Source organism: Ursus americanus, chromosome 7, assembly GCF_024610735.1.
Source record: "Ursus americanus isolate L20-20 chromosome 7, mUrsAme1.1.p, whole genome shotgun sequence".
Classification (NCBI taxonomy): domain Eukaryota; kingdom Metazoa; phylum Chordata; class Mammalia; order Carnivora; family Ursidae; genus Ursus; species Ursus americanus.
In genome coordinates, this window is record NC_142133.1 from 37215935 (window position 1) to 37236136 (window position 20202).

General features: G+C 59.7%; 1 protein-coding gene across 1 annotated transcript; it reads right to left on the reverse strand.

Annotated features, from left to right (window-relative positions):
* Positions 1-1411: 1411 nt before the first annotated feature.
* CYP26B1 (cytochrome P450 family 26 subfamily B member 1) lies at positions 1412-20062 on the reverse strand. Its single transcript, XM_045788248.2, has 7 exons — positions 19928-20062; positions 19209-19823; positions 15471-15695; positions 6560-6835; positions 6126-6281; positions 4272-4556; positions 1412-3895 (listed from the first exon to the last, which is right to left on the reverse strand). The coding sequence occupies exons 2-7, from the start codon at positions 19410-19412 to the stop codon at positions 3503-3505; spliced, it is 1539 nt and encodes a 512-aa protein (XP_045644204.1). The 5' UTR covers positions 19413-19823; positions 19928-20062; the 3' UTR covers positions 1412-3502.
* Between the last annotated feature and the right edge of the window lie 140 nt (positions 20063-20202).

Consider the following 20202-nt stretch of genomic DNA (forward strand, 5'->3'; position numbering starts at 1 on the left):
GCACTGGTTGCCTCGTCCAGCGCTAAGACGTCTGGCCTACCTACTCATAGCCACACTCGGCCAGTGGAGCCAACTCCCAGCTGCTCCATCCCCCAATAGGCCTCAGGACCAGTGACCAGACAGTTACACCTACCCCCCCCCAACCCAGGGGAACCTACTACTGGCAGGACACTGCCACAGACTTCTCTGCGCCTACACACAAGGAACGGTGGGCATGTCTCACAGGACAAACCTTGTGGGGAAGAATTTCCCGCCTGACAGGTGGGCATCGTGGAAGGGAATGTGGGTGGCCGAGAGGCCCCTTGCAGTGATGCGGAGAAGACAAGAGACCAGACAGCCAAACAAGGGTGAGTCCCCACAGTTTATTATGGAAGCCTATAAAAGAGCCAGGTTGAGTATTTCCAAAATCACAAAATGCACAACATTCATTTTTTTTAATATGCAACATGGAATATTATATACAGATTAAAACCACATGACAACAAAAACACTCACATGGCACCAGTTTCATATCAAAACAAAACACACAAGTGCTTCCTCAATATTAAAACAACTGTGATAAAAACATATTAATATTTTGAACCATGTTTACAATAGAGAAAAAAATTCATATTTTACTAAATAACAAATATTTAACAGCAAAAACTTTATACTAAATATCTATTTTGAATTATAACAAAAATAGTACTTATAATAGTTTATAAAGACAGACACAAAATTATAACATTTATGGAAAAAAAAAGTTTTGTGTATAAAATAATATTATAGTGATCTGGGCAGGGTCAGGATGGTGCCCAGATCACAAACGCCAGCGCCCAACATCGAAAGTGCTTCAATCTGCAAGCCCGTGGCAGGAAGAGTGTTGTGGGGTTTTGTCTTTTTCATGTCAAGTTACGATAGCTAGGAACGGTGCGTGAGGGAACGTCACCCATGTACATCTACCTGCACAGACCTGCACACACAGGCTCGGGGGACAGACACGAGAGACGGCCACGTTCCAACACGGGAACCCTCCTGTCAGCCCGTCAAGAGTTTCTTTCAGTTCTCTTCTTGTTGCCTTTGAGACCCAGCGGGGCAAATAATCCTTCCTTCCTCCTCACAGGGACCCCCTCAGCCTTTCCCTCGGCCCCTCCCAGGCTGGTCACCCCCACAGAAGCTGCCTCCCAGAGCCCGCCAGCCTCCCTCGCCCTCCTCCCCAGGGCCAGGCCTGGTGGGCTTCCCGTCTGGAGTAGCACTTACTGCCTTCCTTGATCGTGAAAAAACGATTGATGCAGAGCAAGCTGGGGCAGCTTGAAGGAGCATGAACCTTCCAGACACTGGGCTTTTTATGGGTAACAAATTCCGGTGCACCACGCAGCTCTTTTGCAAGCTTTGATGAGTCTTTACACATGTTTGCCTGTTTTTAAGAATGTGTGTGTGTGTGTGTGTGTGTGTGTGTGTGTGTGTGTGTGTGTGTTGTGGGGGGTGGATTGAGAGATTTTACTAGTTTTTTTTTAAAATGTCTTTTTGCCAATGACGTCTGTTCTGCACTGATTCTTTAGTAGTGAAAAAGTAGGAACCAAACGAAACACTTGAGAGCAGGGGTTACAGAGCAGTCGCCAGGTGCAAGCCCGTTCCCCTAAAGCCTACCACCAGGGGGTGTGAGTGGGGCGGAGGGGGGCTGCAGTCCTCCCACGGAGCTCCATGGAGGGGGCCACGCAGCTGCCCACGGCGGTCACGGCTATGGAGGAGGACTGGAGAGATCAGTATCCTGCACTCCTCTGTGTGTTTTTGATTTTCTCGTAAAGAGGATTCACTGCTTTTGTAAAATCAAAAACCAATAGAGAAACACAGAAAGCAAAGAAAAATCTGAAAACAGACAAAATCACTTAGCGACTCACCAAAGACCCTCAGATCATCCCGGGGAGGCATCCCAAATTGCCAACACTCAAAATGCCAGTGGCAGGAGCTACTCCTCTTTCCCCCAGTCATCCCCTGACCGGCCAGTTTTCAACCAAATCACTTCTGACAAATCACACATACCCTCCTCCTCAGCTTTGCAGCCTCCCGGGGCACCTGCCTCGAGACCACAGCAGAGGACCCAAGTCAGTGCCGCCAAAGGGCTGCCTCCTATGCTCACCTCCCCTTGCTTTCATCTTGTCCCCACACCCCTGAGCTGGGCTAAGCAGACAGTGGCATAGAGGTGGGAAGGACTTCAAGGACATCTTTCCAAGGGCAAAGGGCCAAGGGTGAAGGTCAAGGGAGGGACGACAGAGGCCCTTGCTCCCTGTCACAAGAAAGAACCCGTATACTTCCCCATGCTCACTAGCAGGAGTGGGGGGCACCGGGGTGAACAGTGGCCAAGCAGGAGCTTATGGTGGCCTCCAAATCCTCACATGATCAGGGTTTTTGACAGCGCAGGGAGGAAGGCAGTGGGCCATTTCCCCATCTCCACCAGGGGCAAAGGCAGAGACACTGGACTTCACCCAGGGAGTGAGGCTCTGAGGTCGAACCCACAGAAGGTCTGGAGCCTAGGGGTGGGGGGACTGCCTCATTTGCAGAAGTCCTGCCCTGGACAGCTGGGACGGAGGCTAGGGAACAGACGAGAGGCTTAATCCAGTCCCCAGGAACGCCAAGATTCGGTTACATCAGTGAATAAATATGGGGGGCTGGGGAAGGAGCAGCGGGGGGGGGGGTGTGCAGCCCACGAGCCAAAGGCCTTGGGCGTGTGTGTAACAGGGGGCAGGATGGGCTCAAGGCTGCCTGGCGGGAAGGTGGGGATGTCAGTGCGCGTGCCCAGGGCCACCAGGGGGGATGCTAGGAGGAGAGGCCTGGGGCTCCTTTGCCCCAAGGTCAGAAGAGAGAAAAAGTAGCAGCAATAGGTAATTTCAAATGTCCAAACTGGCAAAGGGGTGGGGCCCCTCCAGGCTGCTTGAAGCCCCCCAACCCCGCCAAGGGTGGTTTGTGTTCTATTACCCAGGATGCTGTTCTTCAGCGGCCACACCAGGAGGGGGTCTCCACCAGTCTGAATCAAAGCAGGAGGGGGAGGCGGGGCTGAAGAGAGAGCCAAAGGGGGCTCCTCTTTCCCCCCCCTCCCCCATGTCAACTGCGTGCCCTCAGACTAAAAGGGTCTAAAAGAAATGGAGAGCTGGGACCAGTTTGGAACATCACAAGCAAATGCTGCAGCCGAGCCACTGACATTGAACACTGAACCGGGCATGCGGGGCGCCCTGCCCTGCCACTTCCCGGGAGCTGAGCTGGTGGGACTAGGGGGACTGGACAGAAGTAGGAGCCAGGAGAAGGGCCTTCCATCCCCGCCCCCAAGGATGGGGTCCTTCTGGCTTTGGGTAGGGGTTTCTTGGGGGGGAAGGAACAGGGGAGGGCAAGGTGTGAGGGGCCGCTTCCCCTTCCCCAGGTTCCCGCCCCCTCCCACACACAGGTTTCGACCCTTCTGGTGCCTCCCACCACCACCACCACCACCCAGGCCTGGCTGGGCTGAGGTGGGGGTACGGGCTAGGTGCAGTTAGACTGTGGCACTCAGCATGGCCTCCGTCTCTGGCAGGATCTTGTTCTGGTTAGAGTCCAGGCCAAAGAACTTGACACTGAGGCCATCCACGGGGTGCAGGACAGGGACCAGGGTGATGCGGGGGAAGGTCCGGGTGGCCAGCTCAAAGCGGCTCGTGCTGGCCAGCTCCACCGCCAGCACCTTCAGGAACAGCTTGGCCAGATGCTTGCCCAGGCAGCTGCGGACTCCGCCGCCGAACGGGAGGTAATGGAAGCGGCCGTCCTTGTCTTCACTCCGGGCCTGACCAAAGCGGTCCGGATCGAATACGTTCACGTCTTTGAACACAGGCGCTGTGTCGTGGGTGTCCCGGATGCTGTACATAACACTCCAGCCTTTGGGGATCTGGAAACCCTGGAGGCATGATGGGGGCAGGGGAGAGTAAGATGGTGAAAGCCAGAAGAGGTCGGAGAGGGTCAAGCACTTCCTGCCGGCCAGCCCCCCAGCCCAGATGTTTCTAGAGCAACCCCCCAGCTGTGGTCCCCCAGTCTTGGCCAGCATCCCCCTCAGCGTGTTAGTCCCATCCCTTGTTTACAGATGTCCACATGCAACTTCACATATGACAGCCCGCTCGCCTTCATCGGACCCAGCCTTTGGGGCAGGGTCTCTCCCACCTGACTGAGGCACCCCGACAGGAAGGCCGGTCTTTCCCATCAGCCCGCGCCCCCCCCCCCCCAGGCAGTGTTCCCACGGGTCCCCAAAGCCCCAGCCCCGCAGGGCCCAGCCTCACATCGAGCTCAAAGGTCTGCAGCACGGTGCGGTAGCCTCCAGAAATGGGCGTGAAAAGGCGCATGACCTCCTTGATGACGCAGTCCAGGTAGTGGAGCCCGCTGAGAGTGTCGAGGCGCAGCGTGCCCTCGCAAGGGCAGCCGCCACTGTGCAGGATGCCCTGGGCCCGCAGCTCCTCGCGCAGCTTCTCCAGCACGGCGGGGTGTTTCAGCAGCTGCATGATGAGGGACGTGCTGGCGCTGGCCGTGGTGGCATAGGCCGCGAAGATCAGCTCCAGGGTCCCGTCCTGCAGCGGCGAGAGGGGATCCAGGTTCAGCAGGGCAGCCCAGCCTGGGGCAGCCCCCTTCTGCCAGTGTCCCTCTTCCCCCCCACCCCGCCCCGCCCCACCCGGTGCCCTGAGATCATCTAGCTGGACTCTGCCTCTGAGCCTCACGTTGCTGTGGCCTTCGTGCCACAATGGACACAGGTCAAAGGGCCAGTCCCCCCGCTGGGCAGGGGCCATAGCTTCCGCAGCCCAGGGCAGAGGCACTAGCCTGGAAGTCCCTTGGGGTAGGGCCGCTTCTCACTCACTGCCAGATGCCAGAGCCAGCCCGAGCAAGCCTGAATCAGTGCGGTGAGCTCCCAGAAGGAAAAGAACAGATCCCAAGGAGCCAGGCCCTATGCGGGCAAGGACGATGGGTCTGCCCCCGGGCTTTCCAACTGGCAGCCCAGCCCTTTCCTCCATTTCCAGGACATCTGGCGGAGGCCAGGAGCGCGGACAGGTTTGGGGAGGCAGCCTGGGACCACAGCCATGGGGACCTGTGCTGGGACAGCAGTGAGAAGGCCTAGGGGAGGGGAACCCCAGAAGACTCAGACTCCGCCAAGGTTCTCAGGAGAGTAAGACACCTGGGCAATGGGAGTCCCAGGGAAAGGTCCCAGCAGGTCATCTCGTTCTGAAGCCTGTATTTTACAAGTGAAGGCCCAGAGAAGAGGGGGAAGGGACCTGGGTCCCCGACTTCCCACGGCACCACCTATGAATCCGAATACTTCTTGTGAAAGGGAAGGTCTCTGGAGCTCCTACTGGCTCAGCGGGGGAAAAGCCAGAGTCAGACTAGGGGTAAGCACAGACGGCGGGATGGAGAAGTCTGCGGTCAGCCTCGTGGGCACCTGGCAGGCACGCAGCAGGCAGAGTCTAGACAAGGACGAGTTAACGAATCGCTCCTCGGGTGGTACACCCCCCTACAAAGGGGTGGGCAGGAAGTCCTTCTTGGTGCCCAGTGTGGATGGTCCTTGTGCTGGCAGCCCAACTGGGCTTAACCAGTGCCCCGCAGGCCGGGAGAGAGTGTCAAGTGCCACCAGCTTGAAAAGGCTGGTGGGATGTGAGGAGACCAGTTAGGTCCAAATCTCCCTGCTCTCCCCCAAGACCTGAGGCTTCCCTTCTGGAGACCATGAAATGCACTGAAATGGTGAATATTGGGGGTGGAAGGGGGTGAAGGGGTTCACAAAGTCACTGACACCGAGTCTGTCCCGAGGTTTCTAGAGGCCAATTTTCGGCGTCTTTTCCTAAATGGTAGATGGGAGGGTGGGTGGGATGGAGAGGGTGGAGCCCAGCTGCTGTGGGGACCCACTCACTCCCGGGACTGGGTGCACAGAAGCTGGGGGAGGCAGCCCCACCCATCGTGGCTGTTTCTTGTCCTCCCCACCAGACCACCCACACTAAGCAGGCTGGGACAGCCTCTTTTCTGGTTGAGTCCCCCAGCCCTGGGCAGTGATGGCCACCACAGCCGCTCAGAGACCGTCCCTGTGGAAGGGGAGCAGGATGGGTAGAAAGAGAAGCTGGGGTGCTCATGCCGCCCAGTGGGGAGGCCGCCCCCACCTTCAGCTCCTGCATGGTCATCTCCTTGCCGTGCTCCTTGCTGCTCTCAATGAGGATGTCCAGGGCATCCGAGTAGTCCTTGCCCTGTGTGCACTGCAGCTTCTCCCGGATCGCCTTTTCCAGGCCCTTCTGCAGGATCTGCCGTGCCTGAATGCCCTGAGGAGGGGGAGGAAGGGGGCCAGCTGGTCACCAAAGAGGAAGGGTACGGTCATCAAAGGCCCCCTCCCAAGGCTGCGAGGGGCAAGGAAGGGACCCCTCCGAGAACTTCCCATCTAAGCTGCTGAGACGAGCCGCTGAAGGGTCCACCCCCGCCCTTCTGCTGACACCTCCCTCTGCCTGGGTAACCGGTGAGTGTCGGAGTGGTCAGCTACGCTCTGCCATCGCGTGGGCTCGTGGATGCCCATCTCTTCTCCTCCCAGACCCTGGGTGCTCACCCGCCGGTAGCCGCTGAAAGGCAAGTCGACGGGCAGGGAGAAGACATTCTCCACAAACTGCTGATAGACCTCGAAGAGGTGGCCAAGGTCCTCTTCAGGGATGCTGAAGCCCAGCAGCACGCGGATGGCCATACGGAAGGTGAGCTTCTGCGTCTCCTGGTACACGTTGATGGCCTCGGGGTTGCTGCTCCAGGCCCGGAGCGTGTCCTGGACCACCAGCTGGATCTTGGGCAGGTAGCTCTGCAGGGCCTCGTGACTGAAGACCTTGGAGAAGACCTGGAGGGCAGAGGGCAGTTGGCCAGAGCTCGCGCCTGCCCTCACAGCTCCCACGGGGCCCCCCGGAAGCAGGCACCCAGGACTGCGGTCACAGAGACGCCAGGGCCTCCCTCCAACCGAGCTCCCCTTTCCATCTCCAGTCAAACCCTCCCTGGCACCCGTACTCCAAACCCCCTCCTACTGCCTGTGCCTTGGGGCAGAGGCAGGGGAAGGACAGGATTAAAGCACTGTTCTTTTATTCCAAGTCGGGACCTTCCACGTCCCTCACAGGGAGACCTGAGCTGTCCTCTCCTTTTCTGACCCCCAGAAAAGCATGAGCTCCACACAGTGGCAAAGCCCTGGGGACTGGGCAGTCCAGCTGCCAGCAGGTCTACAGAGGACCTGGCCCCTCCACTGCTGGGACCCATTCCCAAATTCCCAGGCCACAGGGCAGAAGTGCCCAGAAGGAGTGGAACACAGGTGCGTGGACTGGACAAGGAAGAGGCAGAAAGCAGTAAGTGGCTCGTCCACACTGGCGGAAGAACAAGCGAGTCTGAAGCTAGACTGTAAGCAGGACTTCCTGAGACTCCCCTCCCCCCCAAATTGCTCCCAGTCCCTGGGAAACACCTAATGGGTGGCGATCCCAGGGAGTCTGTTAATAGCTGTGCCATCAAAATGTCTTCAGTGTGGCTGAGTCTGGAGGCAGGGGGATGGGGGCAAGATTTTCCACCCCAAAAGATCACAAACAGAAGCCCTTTGAATTCCTTGCATCTCCTTGGTCCATTTTAAGCGGCCAGCGAGTCCCTATTTCCACCTTCTCTGCTTCCCATCCTCCTGCTTCCTCGGTAATGCCCTCCTGCCCCCTCCTTGCCCCAGTGCCCCAGCACGCGGTTTCAGGCTGCTGCCCGTGGAGGACAGGAGAGGGGAGGACGTGAGTCTATTTACTGATACCTTTGCGTCTCACTCATAACCAACATCCTCTGACCCCCCCCCCCAGAGTCCAGAGCAGAAGGGGGGCACCCCCACCAACACCGACGGAAAGGTCACTGGGAAAGGCAGAGCGGGGAGGGACAGCACAGAGGAAGGAGACACATATGTCCTCCAGCTCCCCTACCCTGCCCCACGTAAACCACACACACGCGCTCACCCTCCCCTCCTGTCCCCCAAACACAACCACCGCACAAACTGTAAATGTGAGAATTTCCCCTGCAGTCAGCTTGAGGAGGAAAAGGTAACATTTTCCTGGCCTCAGCCCTGCATGGCTAATGGGAGGGCTGGTTTGCAGAAATAACAGTGCTGGCCCTTCAGTGGCCCAGCCAGGCATTCACAATAGCACTTTCATTCCCAAATTCCCGGTGGGCAGACGGAGGGAGGGAAGGAGGCCGGTGAGGGGCAGAGAAGCCAGCACTGTTTGGGGCTGCTCCTGCTACTAAGGGACAGCTGAAATGTAGAAGGATGGGAAGTGGCCAGGGGCAGCCCGGGTCTAAATGGGCACTCACACCTTGCTCAGCTTTGGGGGTCCCGGGACCTTCCAAGGGAGACTTCAGCTGCCACCTCCCCTCAGAGGGTTATGGGTACAGGCAGTGCTCTCTGTCTCAGCACCCCCCCACCCCGGTGTCCTTAGGATTTCAAGTTCCCCTCCTGATCAGAGTCTAATGGGGTGGGAACGGGGCCCTGTCCCCAGAGCCCAGTGCTGGCCAACCAAGGGCCCTTACAAAACAGTAAGATGCTCATCGGGGAGGAACAAAGATACTCTGTGGCTCCCAGGCTTCGATGGGGAGGCTGGAGGTAAGGGCAAGCAGAGATAGGGAGGCCACACTTGGCCTAGAGGCAGTCAGCCCAGGGCCGACTGAGGAGTACTGTCAAGGAGGGGATGGGGCAGGGGCTGGCCAGGGCCCCCAGCAAACAGGAGACCCGAGTCCAGAGGTAGGCATGTGGAGGGGGCAATGGGGCAGAGGCCACAAGGACCTAGACTGGTCAAAGTCAAAGCCAGCTAGGCTCTAAAGGGCAGCGGGGTGGTGGGAAAAAGCAGGCTGGGCACCCAGAGACCTAAGTTTTAGCCCCAGGTCACACACCAGCTTCCTGTGCCACAATGGCCAAGCCACGCCCTCCAGCCTCAGCCTCCTCACCTATGAAATGGGGAGGCTGAACGAGGTGACCTCTGTGGCGCCTTTCAAGGTACAGAGCACATAACCGCCAATATCTAGGTGTCCCAAAGTAGACACTGTCCCCTCAAAAAAGCCCAGAATCTGACAACGCACGAGTCCCCAGGCCCCCACGCATACACCCCACACAGGCTACAGTGGCTCAGGAGGCACCATCCCAGGGTTACCAACAGAGGCTCTCTGATGACCCCCACTGCACTCAGGAGGGGCCTGACATGACCCTCCGACAAGACCTGCCCTGCCCTGCCCTGCCCCAAAGGTTACATTCCCTGCGCCCTCTAGTGATGGCCAGCTGAATTGCTGCTTCTCAAGCCTTGGGGTCCAAGGAGGGCAGGCGGACCAAGGGGGACTTTGGACTGAGCAGATGGACTGCAAGGGTGGGGGATCCATGCATCACCTCAAGGTAGTCAGGGGTCCTGAGCAGGCTCTGGAATGACCCCAGGAAGCCCTCTGCCACCCTGTACCTGTAGGCCTCTGGACTGGGGCTTCTGGAAAGGTCCAAGGCTCTTATCTCGACCCAGCCCCTGACTCACCAGTAGCAGCCAGCAGATCACTGTCCTCTCTGGGGCTCAGCTTCCCCACTGGTTTCATGAGGGGGTCTAACTGGACGTTCTTGAGTCCCTTTCCACCTAGCTGTCCTACCCATGATTCCTCTTAGAGCCCCCCTGAGGTGGAGGAAATGACCATATGAGAAGCAAAGCAAAGGGAGACTGCAGGCACTCTGAGTCAAGGGACTTCGCTCAGAGGTCACCAGGTCCATGCCCCTGCTTCCAGCCCAGCTGTTCCCCAGGCATCAGGGCCTCCCAGGCACCAGGAAAACTCCAGGTCCTCATCCCTGGGTTGGTGCCCAGGATCAACAACGAGGGCACTTCCCACAGCCGAGGCAGCCCAGAAACCACCACCCACCACAAAGGCCAGGAGGAGGCGGAGGTGCTGGCCAGGGCAGAGGGAGGCCTGGGCCACGTCGGGCGGGCGGGGTCAGGACTCGGGCACATGGGCAAGTGCCCAGCAGAGCTGCTCAGTGTGAAGAGAGGAAGGGTTCCCAGCCCCCAGAGCCGTCTGCCCTGACCACAGTTGTAATAGGAGCCGGGGCTGCTTTGTTTCCCTCTGGGGCTTCCCTAGGAATTCCCAAAAGTGAGCCAAGAATGTTGGCCAGCTCCGGCCCAGGCAAAGCCCTGCAGAGGGAGCAGCAGGTATGGACTTCCCACCAGGGCTGGTGCCTGGAGAGAGAAGGCCGAGCGTCACGGGAGGACTGGGAACTCCCAGGCCCAGGGCAGGGGACGCTGGGCTCCCGCCACGAAGGCTGTGCTTGGAAACCTTCCACCACCCCCATCGGGTTCTCCCGCAAAGCGACTGGCTCAAGGGCCCACATCCCTGGCTCTCTCAACCCTGAATGGGAGGGGTGAGATACCAGGGGGCTTGTCAAGGCTCAAATTCTCCATAACTGTTTCTACAAACGCTTCCCCCTCCTGCCTCTCACCCCGTGCCGCTGGGAGGAGAGCGGCTCCCTGGAGCCCCGGAGCCTGTGTGATGACCCACTCCCTTGGCCAGGTACCCTCCCCCGTCTCAGCTGGTGGCCGTGCGTGAACAGATGGATAGCCAGCCCCTGGACAGGCAGCCTCGGGAGAGGGAACCTACTCCTTGGGCCAGTGACTCAGACTGGGAGGAATGGAAGCGGCTGCCCAGGAGGCGGGGGCCTGGGCAGGCTACCCGCAGAGCCAAGCCGCCGGAGCCACAGCCTGCCGAGTGGAAAGAGCAACAGAGGGCATCAGCGCCGGGGCAGCCGTCCGCACAGCACACGGGTGACGCCAAGGTGTGTACTTTATACTCAAGGAAGGGGGAGGATGAGAGAGGACGTCATCTTCCCAGATGCCTGGCATTTCCACTGGGCCTCGACTTCACCCTGGCTGCCTCCCGAGCCAATCCCCACTCAGCCACTCTGGCTGAGAGGGGCCAGCCCAGACCCCCCAGCCTGTGCCTGCTTCTGGGTTCCCGGCATCTATGGCAACAGAGCGCCTGTCCCCCCATTTAACTCTAGCTCTCTCTCCCCTAACTTTTCCATCCAGGACAAAAGCACGGGGTCAGGGAGGGAGGGCAGCCCTGGGCAGAAACCTGCTGAGCCACAGAATCTGAAAGGCTGGGTTTGCCCAGACACTCATCCCTCTTCCAGCCACAGTAAAACCCCCTCAGAAAGTGGAGGTCCAATGGGGGAAGGACCCTCCCAATTCACAGTCCAGGCCAAGACAGGCCACACCCACCAATGGCCCCAAACCCCATCTCCCACCACTCCGAGCCCTACTGAGCCACCCTTTACTCGTCCCAGGGGCTCTGATTTTATCTAAGAGCGCTAAGGGGACCCTTCTTTATGGCCAAGCGTCTTCTCAGAAGGCCAGCTGTTCTGGGTACTCTGTCCCGGCTTCAGCATTTCCCACCCCTGCAGGCACACCTCCAGCCCTGGCCCTTCAGCCCGGGCAGCCTGAATGGATACAATGGTCGGCACAGGGGGCGCAGGGCCAGAGCAGACCCCAGCCAAGCCTGCCCACTGTCTGTCAAGGCCAGAATTGTCTCCCAAGGCTGGAAGAGTGAGCAGACTCAACAGCATCACAGCCTTGGACCCCTCCCTGCCCTGGGAGGACAGAGAAAGGAGCGAAAAGGGAGGAGACGGACCCTAGGCCCGGCCAGACCACCCGCCCACTGCCTAGCACAGGGCGAGTGGAGGGAGGCACCCACTCTCAGGCGCTCTGGCGGCTGGCTGGCCGTGGGCTCCCTCCCACATTGACCTTCAGAGAGATCCGCTCCTGCCACCCGCCCCCTCAGCTGCCCCTGCACCCACCAGCTAGTGCTACAGTAACTTTTGAGTGAAGGACTTCTCGGGCTCGCAGAACAAAGGCTCTGTGCCTATGCCCAGGCTGGGGCAGAGCTCTCGGGAGCAGGGCTGCCTGGCCAGGCCACCCACCTTCCTATCCAATGCAGGCGGGAACTGCTGCCCTGAGCTGAGCCAGGGAGACTTTGCAGCCAGAGGCTGTGTACTAGTCCCAAGGCCAACAAGAGCCGGTCTGGGTTGGCCTCCCTGAAGACCCCCAAAACTTCCTGGCTCTGCCCTCCTGCTGAAGCACTTTCTGGACTCTGCACCCCAGCACAAACTGCAGGATGGACAGGGTTTCTGAGAGCAGTGCAGTGAGCTTGAGCCTGACCTCCACCCCTACCCAGGACAGGGCCCAAAGGCCAGGTCAGTGAGGGGTGGCACATGGGTAGACGGGGCTTCTTCATCCTACCTCCAAAGCTTGGGGAGCTGTTCCCCCACCTTCACCGTGTCCCTGTAGCCAGGGGTCTGGATTGGAGGGGCAAGAGAGCCATGCCTGGAGTCTCTAGGACACCAGGAATCCAGGAGTGTATCCTCTGGGATGCTCTCCAAGTTTGGGGAGAGCTACTGTCTGAGGCCCCCTGATGCTGCTGGCCCTCCGGTGCAAAGAGCCCCCACCTATCTCCAAAGAAAAAGAGGAAATGCCTGATTCTGGGGTGTGGGGCTATGTACTGGAGCTTCCAGAAGTACCCCCCCCAATTCTCCTCTGTGTCTCTGACAACCTCCCCCCACTCTCCCCTACCACCCTCCTTCTAGGGCAATACCCCAGCCTCCCCGCACACAAAGGATGACATCCCTCCCCCATTAATTAGAGATACCCCAGGCCCCTGGGGGAGGGAAGGTTATAAAACAGAAGGGACAGAGTCTGAGGTAGTGGCTATAGGGACACAAGCCTGGCTTCCCGAGAGGATTCTGTTAGACTGGGCAAGACTTTCTGGATTTTCTCCCTGGCAACCCCAGCCATCTTGGCCCTGGACCACCAGGACAGGAGGGGCAAACACCTGGAGTGCAGTGATGGCTATAAGGAGCCCCTTCCCAGCACATCTGGTCAGACCTCCCAGAGAAGGGGCGGGCCACCAGCCCCAGTGGAAACAGTGACGCTGCTAGCTCTCCCGCCAGCCAGGCCCCAGCACACCTGGGCCTTACTTCCTGTGAGTCCATCCTAACCAGGCCCTGGGCCTGGCCCAGCAGCCTGCTCACCAGCCAGGGCCCTGACTGCAGTGTGGACTGGATAAGGCAGTGTGCGTGGCACACCCCCGACCCTGGCCAGGCTGGGTCCACTGGGCACCCAGGTCCAGCAGACTGGCCATTTTCTCCAGGGATAAAACAAGCCCCTGAATATTCTCTTCTCATCCCTCCAGCTAGACTCTACTTCTTGAGGCAAGGACCAAGCCTCCCACCTCTGGGTCTCCCTCACCCAAAGCCTTCAATTTGGTTCAGTAAACCCAAGTTTATGGAACATGAATTAGAGAGATTGGGGGGAAGGGTCCTTTTGTTCACCCCTTTCCCACAGGCCCCAGACACATGCCACATTGCAGGCAAACACTACTGCACACAGAGGGCCCCTGCACGGGGTTCCCAGGCCTCTGTCAGGAAGAACTGCTCTGTGGCCACTTCCTATTCCCCAGGAGCTAGGGGACAGGGTGCCCCAAAGAGGGGATCATCGAAGACTCTTCTGTGGCTCTGAGTTTCGGCCCCCGCCCCTGTCCCATCCCCATTCCTCCCTTCAGCATTCCTCTGGTAGTGTCCTCTGGGTCACCCCCTCCCTCCTCCCGAATGGACAATGTGGGCCAAAACCTTGGGGCTTTCCAGGTGGGCCCTCCCCACCTGGAGGCCCAGAGCCAAGTGAGGCACAGGGTGGGTGAAACCACAAGGCAACAGCCCTGCCCAAAAGCCCTCTCCACCCCTAGGGTCTTACACTCTGGTCCTGATCCAGCCTTCCTGTTCCTCCCAGCACCTCCTTCCCACCCCCACCTCCAGCGCTGGCAAGCCTGGGTGGGCAGGACTAAGGAAGGCTCTGCTTGGTGACCCAGAAAGAACTCTTCCCATGGGTGCTTGTGCTGCATGCCCTGTCCTGCCCTTTCTTCGCTTCCTGACCTGGTTCAAGTCTCTCAAACTCTCCAAGCCTCAGTGTCCCCTTCTGTTTTCTTGTCAAAGCCTCTAGAAAGAAAAAATGAGGAAGCAGACAGTCTTTGGGGCTGGGTTTCTGAGGCTCAGGCTGTCTTCTCACTCTCTGGAACGAGCTTTGGGTGGAGTCGTAAAGACTAAGAAAAAATAGTGTCCAACACATTTTACAAGCCCCCGTTCCCGAGCCCATAGCCCCCTCCCAGCCACTTCCCATCTGCCCTCTGGACCTGTTAGCTGCTTCCTGCTCTAGCCAGGCACATGGGGGAGACTACTCTAGAAGCCCCATTCCAGTCCCTGAAATCCCCGCTTTACAGGGAGGGGGGTTGTCTCCTCCATCAGGTTTTGCCTCCTTTTGTCTGCTATGGAAAACTACTCTTCGCAGGCAGTTCAGAAGACATCAAATACTACAAGATTAATTCCTACGTTCACAAAGACCTCTTCACATTGACTTCTGGTGGAAGGGGGCTGCTCACCGCTGCCCCCCCCCCACTCTGCCCCTGCTCCTGGAAGATCAGAGGATGCCTCTCTCTTTCCTTAAGGTTTCAAACCTGGATGAGTTCTCTGACCCAATGGAAAACAGGGAGGGGGGTCGTGCAGCGCCCCCTCGCTGGCCGCTTTAAGCCGGCGGGCCGCCGCCCCGCCCGCCGGAGGCTCAGCTTTCGGGTTACTGCAGTTCAAACAGCACGTGCCGCCCGCGCTCGGAGCCGCCGCGGCGGCGGCGCGGCCCTGTGAGGGGGCGGGGAGACTCGGCTCCCTCGGTGCGCGCTGGCTCGCCTCCTCCGCGCCTCTTCCAGGCGCTCGGGAAATCCACAGGATAAACACCCACTTTCTCTTCCTCTTTATGGGAGGGGGTAGGTGCGCTTTGATCTGCCGCAGCGCCTCCGCTGCTCTCCCCACCCTTCGCCCTTCCTCCGCCATCCAGACCTGTGCTGCAGCGGCCCAAATTTCATCCCCCCCCCCCCCCCCCCCGGCAAGGCCCTGCTGCCGTTGCGCACAGGGTGCTCGACTCCCTGCGCTTGTCCGCCGTCGCCCTTAAGCAACCAGTGGCAGAAAGGCTAGGTTGGGTTTTAAAGATCCGTCTCCAGTCCTCGGAATTCCCGAGCGTAACTGGGCGTAAAGGGGAGCATGGATCACCATCTGCCCTTTTCTTTTCTCGGTTTTGTGGGGCACGCGAGGACAGGAGTTGGGCGCCCTACTCCCTGCATGTTGGAGCTCTGCCCAAACCACCTCCCCGCAACAGCCACCGATGGGCGGGGTAATGGGAACCGCACAGCGGAGCAACAAACCGGCAGACCCGGAGGAGGCCTGCAGGCTCTGGATCCCGGACCGCAGCCGTCTAGGCACGGAGCTGCGGGATCCTCTACCATGGTGTGCAAATGGGGGCGCAGATTCGGGTGGGGGCGTCCCCGGGGCTCCGCAAACTCCTTACACCCGAGACCGGTGCACGGAAGAAGAGGCTCAGAGCAGAATTGCGGGGCTCTTCGCCCAGAGAGGCTCTTACCTTGCGCTTGTTGCGGTGGATGTCGCCAATGGAGTTGGCCACCGTGTTCGGGCCCAGCAGCATGCGCGTGCTGCGTGGCCACTCAGTGCTCACGAGGTGGTGCTCGCCCATGAGGATCTTGCGCACGTTTTCTGCGCCTGTCACGCGGATCAGCGGCCGCCCCAGCAAGTGAGTTTTGAACACGTTGCCATACTTCTCCCTCCGCGACGACTGGAAGCCGGAACCCTGCGGGAACCAGGGAAGAGACCTCTCTCAGGGCGTACATCTCCAGATGGGATGTCCCGGAGGCCCAGCCTGGAGGGCCTGCGGGGGAGGAGCGGAGGATCCCGCCCGGGCCAGCATTCCCCTGTCCCCACCCCCACAAACACGCAAGAAGGTTTTATTTTTCATAGCATGCACAAGAACTGGGAAGTAGGGCCTAGAGGATAATAAATAATGCAAGAAGGCAGGAGGCCCGGGGCACCCCTCGGGAGGGTGTTTTTTGGTAATGACTTGCGGGAGGAAAAAGGTATCCCGGACGGCGGGACCCGAAGCTAGAGCCTCCACCCCCTCCCCCCTCGCTACCCCCGCCTCACGCTCCGGAGCCTCTTGGAATAAATATTTCCAGGCTCCCGGCCACGGGCTGGCGAGACCCCGCGGGGTGGCCGCAGGCCAAAGATTATTTATAGCGGTGAGCGGTCCGTGCCCGGAGGCAGTCACTACAGAAGGGGGTTGGGGTTTCCTCCGTTCTCAGGGGTGGGCCGCGAAGGGACCCGGCGGCCCTCTGAGGGATCTGCAAGGTAGGGTCACGGGGCCGAGAGCTGCGATTTTCCTAATGCAATCTGCCCTGGGAATAACTGAGCAGGATTTTCGTCGCCGCCCTGCAGTTTGGAACGGGAGCTCGGAGGAAGGCGCTTCCCGCGGGGCGGGGCAGGGCGGGGCGGCCGTCACAGGTAACCGGATCCCCTGGCGGCGGCCGCGACGGCGCGAGCCCAGGATGGCTAGGCCCGGGCCCCGGCCCGGAGCGCGGAGGAGCTGGCTGAGCGGGCCCCCGCGCGGGTACCGGAAACCGAGGGGACCTTCGAGGGGCGGGGGCAGGCGTGTCCGGCTCACCTTTGACGTAGGCGCTCGCCACCCCACCCCGCGTTAACCCTTCTCCCGCCTGGGCAGCACCCGGTGCGAAGGGGAGGGGCGCCACCTGTCCGGCACTCTAGCTTGGCCGCCAACGACTTGCGGATGCGGACTGCAGACTCACGGAGTCATGCAGCCCCCAAGGGACACCTCAGCATCCCCTTTTCCCGGCTTGGTCCCTCTCCTTACTTTTCCTTTCTTCTTCGGAAAAGTATTCTCCAGCTAAATGTGTACACACCCCAGCACTGCCGAAAAGTGACTCTGCAGAACCCGGAGCCCTAATCACTTTTCCACATGCGCCTCCGGCCCCGGCGCGCGACAGGGAGCAAGCCCAGAGTGCCCGCTACTCCAGGAGGGGGGCTGGGCCGCGGGGGACGCCTCCCCACTCCCAGGTTGGCGGGTCGGAGAGAGCTCCCCCACTCTGCCGCACTTCCAGATGGCATCTACCCCTTTAAGAGAAACCTAGGCGAGGGTGGAGGTGCGACCAAGGGGGGGGGGTTGAGGAGCGGGATTCCCTCCCTCCGTCTGCTATACCCGTCTCCCTCGCTCCGTCTGACTCTCCGTCTCTCCTCTCCTTCTTTTCCTCTGTTTTTCTTTTCTTTCGACACAAAAGTTGGGTTGTGAATTTTCCGAGGTCGCCGCCGCCTCCCTCCTGCCGCCCCCCTCCCGCCTCTGATCTGCCTAACTATAATTAAAGTGCGTTTTTTGTGGCATTAATAAAGAGTTATTTGTCCGCCGTTTCCACGGTCTTCACAAAGAGGACTTTCATAGGGGCGGCCGCTCGGGCCGCGAGTCCAATTTATACAAAAATGTTGTATTTTTAGCCCTAGGCTCTGTTTAGATGGCGCACGGTGGAAACGGAGAGCCCTTGGAGGTCCCCCCGTAAAATCTGATAAATGACTCCAAAAAAATAAAGCTGGGATTCAGAGGGCTCCCATTAACCCCTTCAGCGCTCTTCTACAGGCATCCCCCATTTCCCTCCCAAGGCGGAGTCTAGGGCGCCGCGGGCTGATGGAAGGGGAGGCGTAGGCCTGGCTCCCTTTCCCCAGCTTCAGTGCGGGTTGGACGCGAAGCCCAAGGGCCCTTGTGGGATTCGGAGAAAAGGTCAGGGGGACATTCGGGGTAGCAGAGAAAGGTCAGGAAAGGGGAGGGGGGAGAGGCGACAGACCACGGATTCCGCAGATTGGCTCTAAGGAGACGGGAGCCAATGCCTGTGTGAGTTATTTTATTTCCTAAATTCTCGGCCAAAAGCCTAGACCACCGCCGCAGTTAACTCTTTAAGTCTGGTGGCATGGGAGAGGCTCTGGGGATTTCTTTACGGAGGGTTCCCCATTGGTTAAAGATAACCCCACCCACTGCATGAGCATCCCCAAAAGAGATGGGCCGATTCTGGGACTTGGGGAGACCACATAGCAAAGGAACCGCGCGCCTCCCTCCCCTCCCCCGTTCCGCTGTCACTTGGCGCAGGGCGGGGCCGGGCAGGGTGTCTGTGTGTGCGCTCGCGGATTGCACGCGTCTGTTAATTTCAAGCCATGCTTTCGCACTTCTAAACCCACAGGTCTCTGCCGTCGCCTCCCGCCTCACCTCATCCTTGCCGGGATTGTCTTCAGGACATTCATCCTTCTCCTAACTCCCATCGGCATCTTCCGGACAAACACTGGTGTTCACCCGAATACAAAACACCCCCGCGGTTAACCAGAGGCGCCCCCACCCCCAAAAAGAAAAAACCTGGCGTATATCAAGTTGCAAAAGCGTTTGTCTAGCACTTGACGAGGTTAATTCCAGGTTAATCTCCCCATTACTTACCTGGGTCTGGTCCCCGACGTACCCACCCCCATTATCCCCAGCAGTGTGAGGTTGTGTGGCGTCTAGCAACACACACACACACACACACACACACACACACACGCAGTCTTTGGATCTCATACACCAATCCCAAGTTTCTCTCCCCTACTCAAGTGTCCCCACCCAATAAGTAAATAGACCCTTTTCCTTAAAAGCCAAGAACCCTCGGGTCTCAGGCTTCTCATCTTCCTTGGGTTACCTCCTTCCTTCCCCACCACTAAATACACACTTTCTCGGACTGTGGACCAGGGCAGTGGTACCTAGAGCAGCCGACGACGCGGCGGAAACACGGCCGGGGTCTTAAAGGGGCAATTCTGGCTGCCATTGGCTCCTTCCTCTTCCCGACTCAGTTTTCGGGTCCCAATGACATCTCCAAAGCCCCGGAAGCCGATGGCGACAGGGGCCTGGAGCGCGAAAGGGAGGCGAAATCTGCTCACGACCCGACTCCCTCTCCGGCTAGCATCGCGCGGGGAGGCCCCCGGACGGTCCACGAACCCCTGCCGGGTCGCCTGCAACTGGGAAAAGTCAATCTTGGGAGCCTTCTCGGGTCCGGGGACTTCTCCTACCAGCCCCCAGAATTTGCGCACCCGGCGCCAGTGGGCTCCGAACCACGCCGCAGGCGGGCCGGGAAAGCCCGGGCTGCACCGGCAAAAAGGAGGGGAGGGGCGGGGCGGGGACCCGTGCCTTCAGGCTCCCGGCGCCCCCTGGCCGGCCCGCGTCTCCAACGTCCCCGCGCTCGCCGCTAGCGGACCCCGGAGAGCAGCGGAGCGAGCGCGCCCTTACCTGTAGCAGCCAGTGGCCGGTCTCTCCGATGAGCGGGAAGCCCATGGAGCCCTTGGGGATGGGCAGCTTGCAGCTCTTGTCGCGGGTGGCAGCCCAGCGCAGTTGCCACAGCTGCTGCGACACGGCCAGCAGCAGCGTCACCGACACCAGGCACGCGGCGAGAGTGGCCAGCGCCGACACCAGCTCCAAGCCCTCAAAGAGCATGTTGGCGGCCGCTCGGGGGATTGGCTGTGCCGGCCGCGGCGGGGGAGGGGAGGGCCGGATGAGAAGGGACGCGAACGGCGGGGGAGGGGAGGCTGCGGCCGGGGGTCCTGGAACCTCCAGCCAAAACGGAGAAGGAGGAAGGGGCCGAGGGAAGGGGAGTGGAGGCTGCGAGGGGAGCGGAGAGAGGGAGGGAAAAAATTGCCTAAAAGAAGAGAGAGGGGAGACACGAGGCGACTCGGAGTGTAACTTTGTTTGTTTGTTTGTTTGTTTGTTCCCTTATAGCGGGCTTAGGGGCTGCTCGAGGGGTGGTGAGATGAAGCCGTGAATCAAGCTGGTGGATTAGCTCTTCCCGCAACCATCACACTCGGAAAACTTTGGAAAACTGTCCAGCGGGAGCCTCTCTCGTAAGAGCTAGCGGAGAGAAAGTGCGATCGATTTGTCAAAAGTTTTCCCCTCAAATTCCTAGGTGGAAAAAAAAAAGGAAAAAAATTCTGAATCCAAAAATTCCAACGAACCCAGAAACTTTAGGGGTGAGGGGGAAGGCTCCCCGGCTGAGGCGAGTGGAGAGGCCCGAGCCCAGCTTCCCTGGGCTGCCCCGGGCGGCGCGCCCGAGCCGCAGAGCCGCCGCTGCACCCCCGAGGCGGGCGCGGCGGGCGAGGCGGCGCGGCGGGCGCGGCGGCCGGAGCGCGGGTGCGGAGCCGGCGGACCGCAGCCGGGACGGGACGCGGCCGGCGACAGAGCCCCGGGCGGGCGCTGGGGAGGCGGCGGCGGCGGCAGCGGCGGCGGCGGG

Excerpts from the sequence above, each read along its gene's own strand:
- CYP26B1 (XM_045788248.2), bottom strand. The coding sequence starts at position 19,412 with ATGCTCTTTGAGGGCTTGGAGCTGGTGTCGGCGCTGGCCACTCTCGCC. Across the intron at positions 15,696-19,208 it reads CCGGCCACTGGCTGCTACAG|GGTTCCGGCTTCCAGTCGTC; the intron begins GTAAGGGCGCGC and ends TGGTTCCCGCAG. Across the intron at positions 6,836-15,470 it reads TCCACCGCAACAAGCGCAAG|GTCTTCTCCAAGGTCTTCAG; the intron begins GTAAGAGCCTCT and ends TCTGCCCTCCAG.